General features: G+C 30.0%; 1 protein-coding gene across 8 annotated transcripts in view; it reads right to left on the bottom strand.

Annotated features, from left to right (window-relative positions):
* Positions 1 to 439: 439 nt before the first annotated feature.
* LOC124425837 (F-actin-monooxygenase Mical) overlaps positions 440 to 20,558 on the bottom strand; it is a 29,859-nt gene continuing 9,740 nt past the window's right edge. For 4 of the 8 annotated variants that reach the window (XM_046966806.1, XM_046966805.1, XM_046966804.1 and 1 more), the window contains exons 2-27: positions 17,763 to 18,110; positions 17,351 to 17,675; positions 16,557 to 16,915; positions 16,159 to 16,416; positions 15,788 to 15,990; positions 15,594 to 15,727; positions 15,240 to 15,487; positions 15,043 to 15,165; positions 14,733 to 14,963; positions 13,790 to 14,029; positions 12,908 to 13,049; positions 12,693 to 12,814; positions 12,421 to 12,624; positions 12,085 to 12,244; positions 11,832 to 11,992; positions 11,553 to 11,755; positions 11,308 to 11,489; positions 11,039 to 11,163; positions 4,733 to 8,293; positions 4,609 to 4,638; positions 4,063 to 4,207; positions 3,839 to 3,986; positions 3,657 to 3,766; positions 3,268 to 3,441; positions 3,033 to 3,147; positions 440 to 2,885 (exon numbers count right to left, since the gene is read on the bottom strand). In XM_046966806.1, coding sequence (XP_046822762.1) covers positions 2,789 to 2,885; positions 3,033 to 3,147; positions 3,268 to 3,441; positions 3,657 to 3,766; positions 3,839 to 3,986; positions 4,063 to 4,207; positions 4,609 to 4,638; positions 4,733 to 8,293; positions 11,039 to 11,163; positions 11,308 to 11,489; positions 11,553 to 11,755; positions 11,832 to 11,992; positions 12,085 to 12,244; positions 12,421 to 12,624; positions 12,693 to 12,814; positions 12,908 to 13,049; positions 13,790 to 14,029; positions 14,733 to 14,963; positions 15,043 to 15,165; positions 15,240 to 15,487; positions 15,594 to 15,727; positions 15,788 to 15,990; positions 16,159 to 16,416; positions 16,557 to 16,915; positions 17,351 to 17,675; positions 17,763 to 18,062 — 8,100 coding nt within the window. In that variant the 5' untranslated portion in view covers positions 18,063 to 18,110 and the 3' untranslated portion in view covers positions 440 to 2,788. Of the gene's footprint in view, positions 2,886 to 3,032; positions 3,148 to 3,267; positions 3,442 to 3,656; positions 3,767 to 3,838; positions 3,987 to 4,062; positions 4,208 to 4,523; positions 4,639 to 4,732; positions 8,294 to 11,038; positions 11,164 to 11,307; positions 11,490 to 11,552; positions 11,756 to 11,831; positions 11,993 to 12,084; positions 12,245 to 12,420; positions 12,625 to 12,692; positions 12,815 to 12,907; positions 13,050 to 13,789; positions 14,030 to 14,732; positions 14,964 to 15,042; positions 15,166 to 15,239; positions 15,488 to 15,593; positions 15,728 to 15,787; positions 15,991 to 16,158; positions 16,417 to 16,556; positions 16,916 to 17,350; positions 17,676 to 17,762; positions 18,111 to 19,591; positions 19,770 to 20,558 lie in introns of those variants that run through there. The other 4 variants (XM_046966807.1, XM_046966809.1, XM_046966810.1 and 1 more) reach the window with 4 other exon arrangements.

Genomic DNA, 20,558 nt, shown 5'->3' on the forward strand with positions numbered 1-20,558 from the left:
AAATACAAACCAATTGCATTATTAATTAATATGTAAAGAATAGTACCATGTTCGAAGATAACATTACCAATAATATCAAAGCATTTATTAAAATTAGTATAATTTAGGTAATACAGTTAAAAGATTCATCTGGCACAAGATGGTTTTTTTTAAATTGATCTATATTATATATTGCATTATAGATAATCAAAATATGTGAGTGTACCTTGTGTGTGCACGTGTGTGTTGTATTAATTGTAGCATGTAAATAATTTTATTTCATTTTTATCAATTAAAAAAATGCAATTTATGATACATAAATTTCTATGATGTACCGTAAAGCAAAAATAAATGTAGTACAATACTTAGAGCAGTATTTGATTTTTGTACATTATGTAGTTATATCATAGTTAATGTACCGTACATTATATTTATGGTATTTTAAAAACATTATGAGAACTTCATTGTTAAATATTCCTGATAAAGGACTAGATTTATTTATTTTACAGAGCCATAGTTCAGTAAAGTTATCTTTCTAGATAAACTGATTAAAATATCTTAATTCATTACTAGAATTCATTTTTTCACAATTCCATCTTTTAGGCACACCTGTTTAGTAAAATTACTATAGATTTCCATCCTAAATTGATTTTTACATAATATAAGATAGTATAAGATAAATTAATTACATTTAAATTAATTTTATAAGAAATAATAATTAAATATAAGATATTATATAAAATAAATGTCTGATTATATCATTTTTACTAAAAGTAAAATGAATATAAAATTTTTTTTTGCCAAAAGCAAAAATTCATAGTTTACATACTTCTACTTAATTAAAATTAATGTTAAAAACATTACTGTTTATAAAGCACCTGCACTATTATAAAAATCATTCTGTTTTTTCATAGCACTTACGCACTTCATGTTAAAGTAGCAATTTATTTTTGTCATGATAATAATAAATGAAAATTCTATACAATGAAATCTGTATAATTTTCAACATGAACTCGAAATTTTCAAAATAAATATACTAAAAAAACTTTCTTTTCTTTTCTAGGTAATTATAATAAAAAGTTACTTTTGTTTTCGAATAATAGTCTATGTATATACAATGCGCTTTTCATTTAATTTACTTAATAATATGAAAAATGTACAATACATGAGTATTATAAGTACTATGATCACAATATTTTTTTTTGCTTTGAAATATACCTTCCAATATATAGATATTTTATTTATCAATACTTTACTATCCGGCGATACTTGTATTTAAATGGCTATATTAAAGACAATAGTATTATCCGTTTTTTAATTTCATGCTTTTAAATAAAGGTTAACCCTTTTAAATAGTCTTCATTAAACTATTATCCGAAAATCTAGCTATAGTAATATTTATTGACAAAAACTGGCAGCACTTTGTTCGATGTATGTCAATATAATTATTTACAAAATATTAATTTACGAATAATAATCACACTTGAAAAATCTTTTTTCACACGATTTGAAAATTGTTTCATATTCATTGTTATATAATATATGTATTCAAAGTAGCCCTTTAATAAGATCACATACGTTAAGAATTATTCTATACCAGAAAAATCATATTCGTAATAATATGTCAATAATGTTTTGTTATAGAATAAATAGAACATCATGATTGAAACAAATATTGTTGTTTCACTTGAAAACACAAATATTATTATATTCTCGATTAGATTCAATACAGAATACACACACGCCACACACAATGCATTCATACACACAGAGAAGCTGCACTTTAATCATTGTGTCTCGACAGATTTCATATAAATATCAAATATTTTTTTGAAAAATAATTATCAAATTATTTTTTCTTTCAGAATATTTACTTTACACATATGTGTAATAAATTTTGCAAATAAATAATTAATATTGAAAGTTATAAATTAAGTAATTATCTGTCATTCATATTCTTTTATAATTAGGCCTTTGAACACACAAAGTTAATATAATTTTATTTTATTATTATACATATTGCTCATGTGAAATTAATTCATTTTATTAAGTCGTCACATTTACGAATTGTAGCACAACCAATCTGTGGTGTATAATTGCTACAAATTTTCTCATATATTTCTTGAAAAATATGTTATTTGTTACTTGCTTATAATTATTAAATATATGTCTGTGACTAATATATCCCAATCATTTTTAATAAAAGAATAAGATATTTTTATAATGAATTATTCAAAGATATTTTATGTATACATCAAACTTCGTTTTCTATGAAGTATGTCCTGAGACTGTTATAGCGCTTTCTGTTTATGCCCATACGTACACACTTTTGAGTACATTATTGTGTATATTATGATTTCTTTCATCAAGTAGCGCTTGAAAATTTTAATTTCAAGTGTATCGAATTGTATTAAATATATTTGTAATGGGAATCTTTTATATTTCATTGCACTTATGTATTATTTGTAACATACATTTTCTTTCTTTCCTTTTTTTTTTTGATAAGAGAAGACTGAGCCAAATCTTAATCTTAAAAAATTCATATAACTTGATCTGATTATGCACTAACTGCATATTAAGCGTATCATTAGTGTAAAATACTATATTTTATGAATACTTAAAGAATATGTAATGCGTTTGAAGAGTATCTGCATTGAATTTATAATGAAAGACACTGAAGCAAAAATAAAATATTCGATTTGACTGTCCATATTTATAAGATACCTACAATTTTATAATACATTTTTCAAATAGACTTAATTTATAAAAAAAGTAAAGCGGAATCTGTATACAGAGTGCAATTCCTACATTAAACTGAATACTTAGAGCACACTTTTTTCATTGGTATTAATCTGAGGCCTTTAGCCAACATCTGAGCTTCAAGATCACGATCTTCATCTTGATACCTGGAAAAAAACATATATATAATATAATATAATATAATATAATATAATATAATATAATATATATATATATATATATATATATATATATATATATATATATATACATTTAATAAAATATATTACAAAATCGACCACAATTTACAATACCTCTGTCGTTCTTCTTCTAAAAGAGCTATAAGTGTATCTCGTTTTTCAACAATTTCTAACATTTCAGTCAATATTTCTCCTTCCTTTTCAACATCAGCACTCGTCTTTTTTTCATCTAACAAAACCCAGATATAAGTGTTAAACAATACAAAAACATAATTCTAATTAAATACTAAATGTTTTATTGATATATTATTTATTATAGAAAACTAAAAGAATTATTATAGACATTTACCATCATCAGCTAAACGTTCACGTAACTCTTGTTGTAATCTTTCATGACGATCTTCCAATTGTACTTCTTGTGCACGTACTAGAAGTTCTTTTTCATATCTACGTAGTTCTGTACGTTCTTTCATCAAATCAAACCATTCCCTTAATAAATCTGCTTCTTCTCTATCTGAACAATCTAAACACCTCATATCATTAAAGAATCTATTTAAGATGTATAAAAAATTTCGTTTCAATTCATAATTGGCGAAGATTAATCATCTCGATTTTATGAAACTATGTTTTTAAGAATTATCTTTATTTATCATAAACTAATATTACATGGTAACGTATATGTGTGTTCACGATATTTTTTTGAATTTTTCAGAATTATGTAATAAATAATTACATTACCTCCTTCTCCACGAAGTGCTTTTTCAACACTAACACCCCTACTTTCTAATTCTCTTTGCTTTACTTCTGTTTCCTCTAATTTTCTTTGTATTTCCTGTGCCATCCTCAGTCTACAAATCAAGCAGTTACTTTTTTTCTTTTTGATGACATAAAATCTCTTAAATATTTTTCTATTTACATACCGTTTCAATTGTGCTTGCCGCGTTAATTTTCTCATTGTTTTTGTTTTACGTGAAATGCTATTACAAGATCCTTCTGTAGCAATAGCCTTTTGTACTTGAGATGTAGACAAAGCTGCAGTCTTTGTATCATCTTCTGATAAACTGTCATCTGACATAAAAATAAATTTATTTAAATATTCTAATATATCACCATATCGCAATGTTTTAATATTCATAATTATTACCTGAAATATGTGTTGTAACATTAATATAATCTTGAGGTGGTGGAGGGATAGCTGGAGGATTTTCATTGAGGTAGTTTCCTATAAGCATACTTTCACAAACACTCTTGGGCCTTGCCTTTAATTTTGTAGAATCCACTTTATCAATCTGAAAAAATGTATGGAAATAATTTTTATTTGAATTCGATAAGATTTTGATTTTAATTTCATATAAAAGTTGGGGTATATTCAATACACACTATGTACATTGTTTAAAAGCGGATACTGAAATAAAATCACTCTCTAAAAAAAGCATGAATGTTTCAAATAAAACCCTAATACAACTACTGTCATTTGCTAAAAAAATCATTATTACAGTGCAAAGGCACAACATTTACTAGAAACTACAATTGGACATGGCGTACATATAAAATTTGTTAAGCATTCAGAAAAGTATACAGCAAACGAAAATAAAATCGTGGTACCTTCATGATATGCAATAGCTAATACAAATACTGGCACAAGTAAACTAATATGGCAAAAGTTAATATCAATGACTTAGTTGCTTACATCTGACCCATCCGAATACGATTTATATAACTGAAACATTTTAAGACGAACCAGTTAGAAATGGATAAAAAAACGTGCGCACCACGTTCAAGGTAATGTGGCATCAAAATTTGCCTTCACTTACTTTGCCCTTAGATTTTGATGTAAGGCGGAACATCGATAGCTTGTCCTTCTGCGGAGAGACCGACGCTTCCTTCTTGAAGAAGAAGTCAGAAACTGCTTGAATAATACTTTTCCGTCTTTCTGGATCCTTTGGTTTTTTCGTTTCTCCTTTCATTCCACCAGTTACATTATCAGAATTGGAAGCATTAGTTGCTTTTGATAATTCGTCCATTGATTTTGCACTTATGGTTGATACATCTTTAAGATTCATTTTTTTTGTTATTGCTTTCATATTATCTGTACTTTTACTCGTTTGAAGCTTGGATCCTGGTTTATTTATAGTGAAACTAAATGATCTGCTTTTAATTTCGGGTGATACTATATCTTCTGTCTTTCTTCTCTCTTCGACCGAATGTTGTCGACGTGCGAACTTCATTTTTAATTCCTTGATTTTATCCTCCGGACTTAATCCTAGATCTTCATCACTTTTCAACCTAGCTCTTTCTCTTGCGTCTTGTCGTGCCTTTTCTGTTGTTCTCTTAGCCTCCTCATGTTTGAATCTAGGTGGAGCAATAGGAGTTTTGAAATCCTTGTCCATTTCACTATGCAAATTTGAAGATGCAGAATTTTCATATTTTTCTGCTTGATTTGTGCTTTTTTTATAAGAAGTACTTTCATTGTTTTCTGTTTTTTGAGATGATATATTAGAATCAACAGATAATGATTGTTCTGTCTGCAATATTTTTTTGGCATCAGCAAATGTCATATTATGAGTAGTATTACTAATTTGCGTTTCTAAAGATGTTGGTACGAATTTAGTTGCAGATGTATTATTAGTTGTAATAGCAGCGATAGTAGGTAGTTTCATTGGAGATAGTACAGAGCTAAAAGAAGAAGCCCTTGCTGCTCTTCTGGCTTTCTTTTCTGCAGATTTTTGTTTATGTGCAACCAATTTATCCATTAACAAATCTTCAATAACATTTTTTTGCTTAGATCTTTCTCTTGTAATTTCTTCTAATTTACGAGAAGTGGCAGGAGAATTGAGATTATTATTATTGAATGACTCTTGATTTCTAATCTCTTCTGCTATTAATTCCGCTGTCCGAGTTTGCGCCAAGTTTTTAGAATTTTTTCTTTTGGATTTTCGGACATCTATTGAATCTTTAGCATTACTAAATTCTGCAATTCTTGATTGAAGACGCTTTACATATTCTAAATAATCTGGATTACTCGAATCTGCAAGTGTTTTTCCTTGTTGTATTTGCTCATGTACTTCTTCTTTAGGCACAATAGATTTTTGTGGATTAACAGGACTAGCAAGTATTGTAATGACTTCACTGGTAGTTGTATCTTCAGCAGGTTCAACTATTAACAAACTATCTTCATCCATAGATTGTAATGAATCATTGTTAATTGCTTCTGAAATAATTTGTGCCTCTTGAACAGTTCTTGACTCTGTATTATTGGAAATTGAACTTTCTTGAGGTTTATTATCTGCAGAATTTGTAGCACCATTTAATTTATTCATGACATCATCCATAGTTACAGGATTGATTTCAATGATATTTTCATTATTAACGATTTCCTCTTCTGAACAAATGTCGTTTTCACATTCCAATGTCGCTATTGGTGCATCGGTTATATTACTTCTCAAAGAATCAATAGTTTTAATATTTACAAATTCAACATATCCTCTGTTCTTAAGTAATGCTGTATTAGTCGCATCTTGAAGACTGTCGTCTAAAAGAGATTCATTGTCTGTATCCATATAATCAATGTTTTCTCCATTTGCAAGAAGTTCGGAAGTATTATTTGATGGAAGTTCTGTTCTTTTATCCGATTTATAAGTATACGCTTGTGTATTTTCCGGATTTTCTCTTTTCATCATTGACGTATTACACACAGATGATTTTCCATAGAATAAATTTGAATTTTTTCTTTTAGTTACAAATTCAGGATTTATGTCAAAATCAGTATCTTGCAAGTCATAAGAAACTAAATCTTGACCATCGCGAGCCCATTCTGAAAATTCTGTTTCAGTAAGCGCAGCTGTTGTTGTTACGTCGTTTTCCTCTGAATCATCTTGTTTATTAGATATTGCAGATGCCACTGACGCGGGACTACTACAACTACTAATACTTTGTTTATTATTATCATGTAAATCACATTCTTCTATTTTGTTATTTAAAACTTCAATTAATTTATCGTTATTTAAAGATGATTGCATTAACTGTGTTACTATTTGTTCATTGTTTGATTGTTCATCTCGGAAAATTGAGCATTCGATAGAATCTGGTTCAAATGTGGAACAGATATCCAATACCTTATTCTTTTCAATACTTTCGTCCAACAAAAGATCTCCATCTGTACTATGAATTTGAAGTCTTGGCGGAGATAAATTTGCAGTAAGTAATTGTTCGCCCTTGTTATCTTCTTCTATTTCAACATCACTTAAAGATAAAGAATCACTATCGATTTCTGAGTCTTCTGTACTATCGGCTTCTTTTAGTTCTTCTTTGTTTTTAACCCAATGTACTTCAGGAACAATAATTGATGTTTCATGTAATGGACTACGAGGGCGGCAACTGATATTTTCATCTAAACCTGTAGAATGAGTTTTTTCTGTATTTTGAGCATTAACATTCTCTAGTATCAAAGATTTTGTATTGGTATCATTAGTTTTGGGAGAAATTTTTTCTTCTATTTGTTTTTTTTCAGCATCTTTCATAGATTCACTGACATTAGGAGCAGTCCTAGATTTTAAAATACTTGTTTCTGTTACCAAATCTGGAAGATGTATTTTAGATGGATCTGATATTCCACTAGCAGTCTTATGTTCATAAGAACCATTGTTTGGATTGATTTTAGAAACTTGATTAACTGATAGTGGTTTAATAGATTGAGAAGAAAATAACATAGTAGGTGATAATGGAGAAAGTTGACTATTACTTAAGTGTAATTTGCTTGTGCCTTGTAAAAATGCTTGCATTGTTGGACTTGGTTCAGGAGCTGGATTTAAAAGTTTCTGATGTTGAGAAATTGCATCTGTGAGACTTCTTAATTTTGTATCTACATTTGAAGTAGAACCAGACTTCATAACGGAGCCACCAAGAGCTGGTCCACCCAACAAATATCTTTTCTTGAGTTCTAAAGACAATTTAGATGCAATTCCCTCTGTAGAATGCGTGCGATTTAATAGGTAGTCACCTTTTCGTGGATTAATTAATGGTGACAAATTGTTTGTGTTGAAATTAGATCCAAGCATTGGAGATTTTGATTCAGTTTTAGTTTCTTGTATCGTTTTTTTTGTAGGATTTAAATCTCCCGAATCAACTTTACCTTCTGAATCCTTTTCTTGTTTAAACTTTCCATTAATTGATGATATTATTTTACTTTTCACCTGCACTTTCTTAGGTTCCACATAATTACCCCTGGTCTTTCGAACGTATGCATCATTAATTGTAATTTCTGGAATTTCATGCCTTGTTGGTGTAACTCCATCGTGCTCAAATTCAGAATCTGTAGATATTTCTGTAGCCGAATTTTCTTCGCTTTCTTCTGTTGATCCATCGTCGGAAGCAACCTGCAAATGAATACATTATCATATTATATAAAAAGCTATATTTCACATATTAATAATATCTAAAAATCATTTAGCATATTAGTATAACAAAATAAAACTAGAAATATTTATTAAAAGTAGCCACAAAGAGAAAACAATATGACCCTGTATTTGTTTCCGTATAATAACTTTAGTATTTCTCATTTTAATGTATTAGAACACTATTATTTAAAGTTAAGCAGTGAGATTTATAATAAAGTAATGGCTGGTGGCAATTGTAAATATATCAATAACCTGGTGAGAAAAATCTTTGGTTTTAGTAATATTGCACAAGCACAAACAATTAATTAGTTTAAATATCTGTTAATTTACATTAATTTAATACCACGCCATTCACATATATAGAAATTTGTTACCTTACTTTTAATGGCTTCAGGTCTTATGATATGTATCACCATCAGCCAAGTATTATCTTGTTTTCATGTACTTTATTAACACATCTCACAATATGCTTTAATAATTATCATAAGTTGCAAAATATATGTCCTTGACACAGTCAAGTGCCAAAATTATATTTTATCACACACAATTCACTCATATCTTCTATATACTTAAGAACTAATTATTTAGTATACTTTATGAAATTATACATTTATCTTTTTTAATTTTATCACTTTTAGAGGAACAAACAGACTTTGTGGAATCGTGTAAAAAAGTTCTTTTTAATAAGGGTCGGTTATCAGAAGGATAACTTTTTTCTTTCAAATGTACATTTGAAACTGACACAGGAATTTGTTCTGTTCTATTAAAACTTTCTTGGACATTACTTTTTTTTAAATCGAAATTATCGCATTGTACGATTATTTCTTTATTATTGGAAGATGAAATTAAATTATCTAATTTAGATTTTGCTTCCATGTTCGATGGTATTATACTTTCTTTTGAAATTGATACTTTTGCTTTAGAATTTTTATTTCTCATTGGAACTTCAGGAGTGTAAGTAGATTCAGTGTTAAGGACATTATTTTTAGATAAATTATTATTTGAATAAGTTGAATATTTTCGTTCTGGCCGTTTTGGTATTTCATTCAAATGGCTGGGCATATCTGTATTATTGGATATTTTTATCTTATTTAATTTCAAAAGTGAATCAATTTCATTATCAGAAATTTCTTCACACAAAGTTTCTACATTATTTAAACTTTCAAGTGCAGGAAATTTATTACTGTGACAATCAGAATTTATATACAAAGCATCATCTTTTTGTATATTTTGATCTATGGATTCATTTTCTATATGAGTGTTCTCTACATTTATAGATTCAGACAAATTTGTAAAAGATTTAAGAGAATCGTTATCAGTAAGTATTTTTTCTATCTTTTCTATAATCGTTGATTGCAAATTTCTGTCATTAAAAAGACGATTTTCTATATCATGATGTTCAGTTTGTTCACTAATTTGAGTGAATTCTTTAAGGTTGAGATGGTTTTCTACATCACTGATTTCAGTTTGTTTATTAATTTGAGAGAATTCTTTAACACTAGTATTAATATCAAATTTATCTTCTTCTTTAACGTTTTTAATATTCACATTATTGTTTACTTTTGTATTTATTATAACAGAATTATTTGTTTGGTTTTTATTATTGTCATTCTTATAACTATTATTTTTCGTTATCTGAAAATATTTCATTATATTTTTTGTATCAACTTTATCTGATAATTTAGTTTTAATGTCCAACATTTGATCATTTATATCAGCAATATTTTCATTGTGAACAGTTTTTTCTATAATCTTTTTATCGAATTTCGTATTAGAATTAATATTGCCCTGAAAATATTTATTCATTTGAAATTGTGCATTTTCAACAGATAATGGTCGAAGTTCTGGTAATTTTGTTGCATGTTTTATTCTTCTTTGTTTTAAATCGTGTTTTAAATTATCAAAAGCAGTATTTTCATGTTCAGATGTTGGACATTTAATTACTTCTATAGGTATTGTTAATTTTGTTGAATCGGCACAGAATTTTTCAAGTGGTATTTCACTTGTAGGAGAAGGTGATGTCACAGTAACTATTGGACATGTAGCATCTTCGGATGTATTTATAAACAATTTTAATGAATCAGATTTATTACTATTATCATCATTTATTTCTGTTTTAATTAAATCTTCATCAGCATCAATATTCATCAATGCATCTTGAAATATTTCTTTAATTGATTCGCCAATGTCAAACAATGAAGATGGTAATGATTGCCTATTTGGCTTAGGAGAAGAAGCAATTAAGTCTGGTAAGTTTTCATTATTACTTATAGAAATTTTATGAGTCGATTCTGTTGTACTTAAAGACTGACTCAGAGATTCATTTGAAAGATCTATAATTTTTGATTTATCTATAATAATATTTGTATTTGTATTTTTCTCATTCATATCAATGTTATTACTACATAATACATTATCATCATTAATAAGATCTTTATCAATATCCATATGAGAATACATTGTCTGATTAGTTATGTTTATACCATTATTAATTACACTTTTTTTAGTTGGTCCATCTACTTTTATGGAAGGTTGTACTGTATTAATATATTCAATTTTCTCAATATTACTTCCAATAATATCGTCTTTAGGAGATTCTATTTTATTACTTTTTATATTTGTTATGGAGGGCGATGTTATACTAGGGTCATGTATAAAAGTGGATTCAGGAAATATTAACAAATCTTGATTTACTGTACTTATAGAGTCTTGAAAAATTTTCACCTCTGTTTCTGAACCAGTATCTGTATCAGAACTCATTGGAGGAACTGGCAACCAGACCTCTTGTTTGCGTAATTCTCGAGCACGCGCATCATCTTCATCTTCTGTTGCAGTACTGCTTTCATCCTCTATATACAATTTAATAAAAATCTTGTTACATAGAATTTAAAAGAATATAATTAACTAATTAACTTTTTTTTTTCAATTATTCTATAAAAATCTCAATTATTATATAAAAAGTAATAATAATCTCAATTATTTTATGATCATACCTTCACTGGTATATTCATCACTGGAGTCTTCATATTCGTTACTTCCTGTATCAGATTGTCCGGCTGCATTTTGAGAATTGGAATAACGAAGTGTCCAATTTTTAGCTAATTCTAAAGTTCCCTCTGTGGTCAATGGCTGATCTATTGCTTCTTCAAAAACTTCATTATCGTCATCTGAATCACTGAGAATATAATAAATTACATAGTAAATATAATATAATTGAAATCTTTCTTTATAGATTTACCTCATATCAGAAATATCATCGCTGGAGCCCATTTCCGCTGCAGAAGCACCAAAATTTCTATCCGTCCATTCGTCTTCGTCCATTTGACTGTGTGCTTCTTCCGTATCTGATACTCTTGCTAAATTTTCAAATTCAATTCTTTCTGGTGTTTGACCTCGATCAAGCAAGTCAAGTCCTACGACTCCTTCCGTTTGTATATTAATCTAAAGTAATTTGAAATATAAATATAAAATATGGTTCTAACATCATTATGTACAATCTGAATTATATAAGATTTACCTTCTCTGGAACTATTGTATTAGCAGATGTATTTGCTACATTTTCTTTATTTACTGTAGATTTCTTCTTTTCAATTCTACCTTTCATAGTTCCTGAAAGACCAAAGTGTTGTGTGCAATAGAAGCGTCCACCATTCTTTAATCTGTCATATGTATGATTTCCTACAATTTAAAAGCATTATATTTTAATATTAAATTTTCTGTTCACATCAATTACATATACTACTTATTGAAAATGAAGAAATAATATTAACCTATTCTTAATGAAGTTGAACAATATTCACAACGGAAACAACCTCGATGAAAATATTTGCCTTCTGCACTCAACCTTTCCATAAGATAAACCCTCTTATTACAAAAATGACACATTTCTGAACCTCCTTGCGCAGGTAATGTAAGTGGCGTTTTAGTATTCTGAAAAATAAATTTAAATTATTAAACATAAACACATAAAAATCATTTGTACAAAATTGTTTATGTACTTCCTGAATACAGTCTGTCTAAAAATCTCTTATCTATAATATTAAATACATATAAAATATTTACACTTATATAAAGAGGACTATAAACTAATAAGATATAATATTTACCGATTTTTGCACCTTAGGTTCTGTATCCTGCGTTTTACTTGAAAATTGCTCAGCCATAGCTGAGACTTTATTGTGTCCAAGTACACTACCCTCTTTAATCTTCTTGTCAATACTTTTAAGGGTATTGTCAATTTCGGCATACTTACTATTTACGTCCTTTGGATCATGCCCCTTCTTCTCCATTTTAATTTGTCGAGCTAAAAACTGAATAAAGCATATAGACATCTGAAAAACATTAATTTTTAAATAATATAATATTATTTCTAGCCAACCTGTTCTCGACTCCATTTCGGCACTCGTTCTACCTTGTCATGTCGCACTCCATGACCCATTTTATTTTCTTCTATCTTTCTTTCTATTTCTTTAATATTCCAATCGGTTTTTTCAATTTTGCCTTGATGTATTATACATAAAGTTATTATTTTAAAAATGTATATTATTTTTAAAATATAAAATGTATAATATATAAAGTTATAAAATAACAAACCAATAGCACGTAGAAGATCTCTCGGCTTTTTTTCTGGCAACCCAGAACCCTTTAATTTATGTTCAATATTTTTTATTCGTCCGGAAAATTCTTCATCTATTCCATACCTATGATGACTGGCATGTAACTTAGATTCTCTGTCCTGTGAAAAATATAAAATACACAAGCTTAAATTAATAATACTAATATATTATTAAAGGCAAATAAAACAATAAAACAAAATACTAAAAACAAAACAAAATATAACAAATATGTAAGTAAAACAAAATATAAAAAAATGAAAATAATACATGCAACAAACAGAAATCTGGAGCTTTTCAAGCAATCATAAGAGCAAAGTTTATACATTATTGTAAATATAAATTGAAAATTTAGAAGCCAATTAGTGTAAATCGCGCATACGACATTTATCTTAACAATAATAACGATGATATTATATCATCTGTATTTATATAATAAAGATTAAATTTAAAACATCTTATAAGTTATTATACTATTGTTAGACAAGTAATGTTTTCATTTCTTACGATTTTTAAGTACTGTATTAATTGGTTTCTAAATATTACTAACTTAATTCCTAACAATGCTCACACGTATGTAATATCATTACATGTTTTTATATGTATTAATTATTTTTAGCCTGTAGGAAAGACATTCATCTTTTATTTTCAAAGCAATCATTAAACACTTGTTTCATGGCATATTATCATTCCGTGTTTACTTGCGTAAGAAAGTTTGCACCATTGATAGTGGTTAGGAATTGATATTAAAATTTTATGATAAAGCAGTTGTAAGACAACACTTTAGAACCAAACACCAGAAAATTAACGTTTCTTTCAAAAACGTAAGAAATTTTCTCACATAACACAGTATCTAGCTTACTGGGTGCAAGATTTTCTGCTCCAGATCTTTCACTCTATCCTTGAAATCTGGAGCAGTCTGACGATATAAGAATATCGAGTAATCCTCAAAAGGCTCATCTCTTTCCCGTTTTGCATTTGCTTGCAACATCTGCATACTTTTGTAGAATTGTTGTGTTGCCATTTTTCGTAAGAATTGCCGCCTCTTCATATGTTCGACACGATTCTTTTCTATTTCATCGAGTCTTTTCAGCCTTTCCTCCTTCACATTAGTTTTTAAAATGTATAGTATGTGTTAACTTAATAAAAATAAACTACTAATTTTTGACAAACTGAATTTGTTTTCAGTATTTTGTATTCTGTCTTGCATATTATAATGTGTGTGTGTATATATGTTTTAAATATATTCATGTTATTATTATTAAAAAATTAAACAAAATAATTATAAAAAAAGAATTAAAAGAAAACCATCTTTTTTACTGTGAAGCTCACTAAGATGTAAATATACTAAGCATATTTATCTCTCTGTTTTACATGCAAAGAAGCATATTTTACTATTGCTAATAATTACGTTTTTTCTTCCACAATATTTTCTACGCGTATTTTATAAATAAATTAAAATATTTCAGAAGATAGCAGTTGTATTGTTTCAATATATATACAAATATATATAAAAAGTTTGTATGTAACCGATAATCTTCAAACGTTCCATTCATATTTGGCAGATCATGCATGACAGTCAGAACGCAATAACCTCTTCCCGTAGCACAGTGACCGTAAGTCCAAGAATTATAAATAACGATATGAATAGCCCATGAAGTATTATATCTTCGAATTTCTGCCACCGTGACTATAAGAGCGTATAATAACTGTTTATAATAATAGCTCGCGTATTCTAATGTTATAACTAAAATCTTAAACATTTAAGCATAGCACTATTTGAATAATAAACATTTATCTCTTACCACTGTTGCACCAATCTTCTCCATACTTCGTCTTTTCCTAGACCGCCGACTGATGGTATCACCTTTTTTATCTCCATGCTGCTGTATATTTTCACTTGATTGACGTAAACGTGAATGTCTTGTTCGCGTTGCACTTTCTTGTTTGACAATATGTCCAAGTAGTTGTGCTTTCTGTTCAGTCGTCAAATGGCTTAATATTAGATGCGATGATATTTCTTCATTGTCTAGTTCCTATAAATCATAAATGCAAACAAGACATAATATTAATGTTTAATTGAACTATAATAAAAATATTTTTAAATTTATGTACCAATTTAGGATGCTTTATATGGGGAATCTCTTTGCGAAAAACTTCGTATATTTGAGTCAAATAGGAAAACATAGCTAATTTATCAGGAACGTCGCATTGAGACATTTCTTCTCCGGTCATTATCTGAAAATAATATTAATATATAACATGAACATTATTAAAATAAATGACTAATCCTCCATTATCTAATAACTTACTGGAGATATGCCTAATTCCTTTTCTAAAATATCAAAAGCAAGCTGATTATTTGTTGCTGCTTCTGTTGTTTGTAAACTATAAAAATCAATTAAGTCAGGTCGATATCTATGGATAATGGCACAGATAGCCAAACCACTTTTGAAAGAAGCACCCATGTCTTCTATATGTACGCCTTCGTAAAGAGCAACCTGCTTTTGTAACCAACGAAGCAATACGTCCGGGTGCACTTGAGAATCTGCTCTAAGATCTATAACAAATAGAAATGCTTATCCAATACCTGTATAAATAAGAGAATAATCTTATCTTCTAATTATGCATATTTAATAATAAACAATCTTTAAATTTTATTTTACCACGACGTCGCCGTTTCTTAGGGATGTCAATTTCAGCTTGTACTGCTGGTTGTTTAATTATTTCTGGATCATCTGTATCCACCAAACTAAGCACTTGTGCAGGAGTAACCGAATGAGAATTCAAATTCGGATATCTATATAAAAAGAAAATAACGTTAAAATTACGTATAATGTAAAGAAGCAAAAGCTTCTACCTTGTATGAGGATCTAAAGTGTATGCGGCATAATCCCTATTTAAATTTTCTGGAGTAGTCTGACCAAGAAGCCTATATATCGATTCTCGTTCAGCTATTACTTCTAACGGTGTCAGGGATGTACCCCATCCTTTTATCGCCCAGCAAGCATCAAGCGAACTAAGAAATCCTCTTGCACAACCAGATCCAGTTGGCCAAAATGGCTAAAACAATTGTAAATTTTATTGTAAGAAGGTTAAGATTTATGAAACATATGTTACTTTAATCTAAAATTTTTGAGAGTAAAGATATCAGAAAATAAGACTGATAACCAATGAAGTTTCTAATGGCAGAACTAATTCTTATTAGATTCTATTTAGCATATACCATACCTCAAGAAGACTGTCGCCGACTAGAATCATGAGCAATCTATGCCCGTTGTGATGTAAAACACGACTTGCGTTTTCTGCAGCGTACATCGATGTGAAATCGAACATAGCCACATCCGGTTGACCGTAATGATTAACGGCGAATTCCATGTCCATCATTTGATACTCCGTCGAGAATTCAGCAGCTTCTCTCGCATACAACATCAATGCTTCTCGATCTACATTTTCCTTTGCTAAGAGTTTGGCAGTGTCAGCATGATCCTAAAAACGAAAAATTAATTTTAAGTTTGGAATAAATATCGCTTCTTTCCTATAATATTGTTTCCTATAAATGAACGTAATTACGCAGTAAAGCCTTTTAATCGACAATAGTTTTGCTACAGATACTATATGACTTTCACCTGAAGAATAACACCTTTATCGATCAAGCTATGTTTCTTGGCGGTCATGACGAAGTAGTGCGTATCGTCCTTGTAATAGACAATGTTCTCTAAATCGATACCCGTTTCTTGATACAATTCTTTGAAAAACTTTTGATTAAATATAAATGCGACACCACTGATCTCTTCAACTCGTGCTTCGGCTTCGGTTCTTTTATTTATAAAATTAGCTGTTATTGCAATAGCGAGTTTCCCACGAAACTCTTTGCGTTTAAAACCTTCGAGAGTATTTCTTTTCCCATCAGCACCGATAAGCACGTCGAATTCGTATTGCGATACAGGATGATCGGCAGGTGAGGTCTTAGCTCTCCATCCGATCTCTGTGAATCAAATAAAGAAAGAAACGAATTGAACTTTGGTAAAAGAAATCTAAATAATTATCGAATTAATTATAGAATGCACATAACAAAATATCAATTAGAAAAATATTCGTTCATCGACTTCTCATCGAACAAACATGTTGTTTCGATTGCATTCAGGCTTTTTTATATACTTTATATATATACACCTTCTGTTCATACGGTGTTAAAGCCAAGGCTATCAGACATTTTCGAGTAATAAATGCATTTTGATAACTTATAATCCTCCTTCGACTTGATAATTTCAATGAATTTATTAATTGTTACGAGTAAAGGCATTGTGCACTTTATTATCTCTAATATATCAAACAACTCGTATACTTTGAAAAATACGATGTTTTAATATTTAGATTATAATAGGATCGTCTCATGGCTCTAGTCGAAGGAAGTACTTACTGGCTTCCTCTTGATTATCCGGTGGTGATATCAACGATTCGAAGCTGACGCTCTCATGGAACTCGACGCCGAGAATAAGGGCGACCTTGAGTAAGATGCACTGCAGCTGTCGTATACTGATATGATCGATCGAGCCGGCACAGAATTTTCCAAAGAACTTCTTCGCGCCTAATCCACGAAGATCTTGAATGACGAAGGGCCAAAGGTGTAGGACGTTGTTTCTAGACATGCGGTCTCTTTTTTCAACGACCACAACTTTTGCACCTAACAGTTGTGCCTCTATCGCGGATCGAAGCCCGCAAGGGCCACCTCCTATAATCAAAACCTGCAAACAAAAGTTAATTTTTTTTAATAATTATCCTTTGAAAAGAACAAATATCGTTTGTTAACGTTAGCAGACAAGTTAACTCACCCTCGTATTGGGACATGCCTTTCCGCGATTGTAGCACTTGTGATTAGCCCTTTGATCGAATTTCTTCCACAAGGCTTGCGCCTTCCACGATCGCAGTTTCGACTTCAATTTTGGATAAAATTGATTTATCGTGTTCGGCTTGATCTTGAGCAACTCACAAAGATGTCGATAATGGCCAAGTATGGACTTAAGGGTGGTGGCATTGCAAAATTGATCGAAGACCTCGCTAGCTATAGCCGCCTCCGGTGAATTTGCCGTTGTTTGATATTTCTTACTCGATTGCTGTTGTTGCTGATCCATTGTGTTACACCTGGTCTCTTACCGATAACGTAGTCGATGTATCATTACCTATGGCGAAGCGAACGTTCGCGGTTATGTAACTTCCACCTTCTGAGAGATCCGATCGCGTGAAATTGAGAAGAATAAGTGGGAAGAACTAGCTAGACGATCAGTTTAGCAAAATGGTATCCGCAAAACAGAATTTATGTTACCAAGTTGTTTTTCGCATACGTATTCTATATACATTATAACCGCATGTAGAACTATACAGTCGGTTACGGAGATATTCCGAGACTTTTTGAAATAAAATAAATAAAATTATGCAGACATGAAAGAAGTTATTTATCGTAAAGTGTGACAAAGTTTTTCTTCTCCTATTTCATGTGCAAATCACTGATCTCTGTTAAAAAATTCTATGTGCATTCTAATGTGCATAGATATAACTACGAAAAATGCGATCATTCGTACCATACTGTACAATCCTTATGTAATAATATTGTATTTACTATTGTTACTAGTCTCATTAATTTTCTGTAATATCAAAAATAAATTAAAAATTATTTTATGATTTATCAGCTCGTAACGAGGATAATCAGAAGATACGGGATCAGCAACCTAGATTCGAGTTTTGCGTTAATAGCTAACTCTTTTCGGCACGTCAACTCATATAGAAATGTAAGTATAGAATGTATGTAAATTTGGTGTTATATACAAAAGGAGAGTGCAAATGTTTATTAACACACTGCTCAATGTTAATATCTTGTATGCTCGTAACACATCGGAACGACTTCCGCATGTGATGAAAAGAATCGGATAAAATAGAAACTAGGAGTAATATTTACAAGAAGTATAAACAGCCAAGCGAATTGTGAAATCCGTTAAAGCGAGCAAAAACATGCATTAAACATTCGAGTTTTAATTAGTTTTAATCGCAATATCGTGTACAACCCGTAACATTTACTTCATGATCGCATCATAACCATCGATCTTATTTTCTCTCCTTTCTTCTCTAGTAGATTTTTATGTTAAAGGAAGTAAGGAAGCACTCTTCGTGCTTCTGGATTCCGAATAAAATTACGAAACACGAACAAGAAGTCATACGTGAGAGAGGTTAACGCACACGAAACTATGAAATACAAGGGCCCATCGATTTTTCATTATCTCAGATATAACAGTAGCGATTGTCGAGACTCAAATAGATGCTAGCAAATAGTAAACTACATATATCATATTTTCCTTGATCACAGAACGACGACAATCATCGTAAACGAAGGTCACGATCTTTGATAATGTCTTAAGGACAATAATTTTAATCTTATATTGTTGACATGATCGTGTTCTATGTCTTTTTATTGACTCATATTTGTGATAATGATTCTTTCTCCTTCTTATATATATGTTTTTATACATTTTGGTTGCCCTAAAAGTTTCTTTTGCTATCTGCAACTTTTCAACAAACAAAATTTTTTCTTTTGCTACTTTATCTGGCAGTGTTTAAAAACGAAAGAAACTTTGGGGACAAAATAAAAAAGAAATTTTGATATGCTTACTTATATGGACATTAGTATGTTTTGTTGTAGTTATTTCCGATGAAAATTTTTTAACAATGGATATAAGCAGTATAATTCCGATTAGATATCGATCACAGTAACGATGATCATTTAAAGTTTATCGGCATACAATTTACTGTAAGTTTTTATTATTTATCATGAGATAGATAAACTGTCAACGAAGCGATCGACCCGAATACTAAATACTAAGCGCAACTGAGAACAATTTGAAGTAGGTAAACAGATTACTAGGTTATCTATTAGAAGCTATACGAAACGAATGAAAATTGAGCAATCAACATGTCACTGCAGTGTCCTTTCGTTAAATGTTATTTTGGTATTGCAGTAAATGTAATGGTATCGCCGTAGTAATCCAGCTTTTCTACACCAATGATGGTGTAGAACGGTCTGTTCTCGTAAAATCGTATATATCTATACAAAAGAAGCCCATGTTCGATGATGTTACAAAAGTAATAATGATATACTTTTATCTGCTTCCATTTAAGGTAATCCCTATTAAATCGCGTTATCGATAATAGATCGATATCGATACAAGCAGATGGTGTATATACGTAGTAAGAGTTTTATATCAAACAAAACTTATCTACTGATATGATAGTAAGCCAAGAAAAACGCTGATCCTAAGGGAGAAATCCTCTTTAGTCTATACATTTTTGTTTCCCCATTTGCTCGTGCATCTTCGATGTTCTATCGTCGCTAGAGCTTATCTACTTTATCTGAAATAAAGGCGATCGTAGAAAATGCGATCTCAGAAGAGGGTAGCTTAACCGTACGCCTCTATAAATACGATGGTCGAGGAGATGGGCGAATGAACGGTCGAGATGCAATTCCTCGAGAAGAGAGAACTAGGGCGGCCGGTTCTTGGCGACCAATTTTATAACTATCGTGGGCGTTGAAAAGAAAAAAAAAGAAAGGAAAAGAAAAAAGAAAATGTTGGCTGAGATGG

Source organism: Vespa crabro, chromosome 8 (genome assembly GCF_910589235.1).
Source record: "Vespa crabro chromosome 8, iyVesCrab1.2, whole genome shotgun sequence".
NCBI classification, from domain to species: Eukaryota; Metazoa; Arthropoda; class Insecta; order Hymenoptera; family Vespidae; genus Vespa; species Vespa crabro.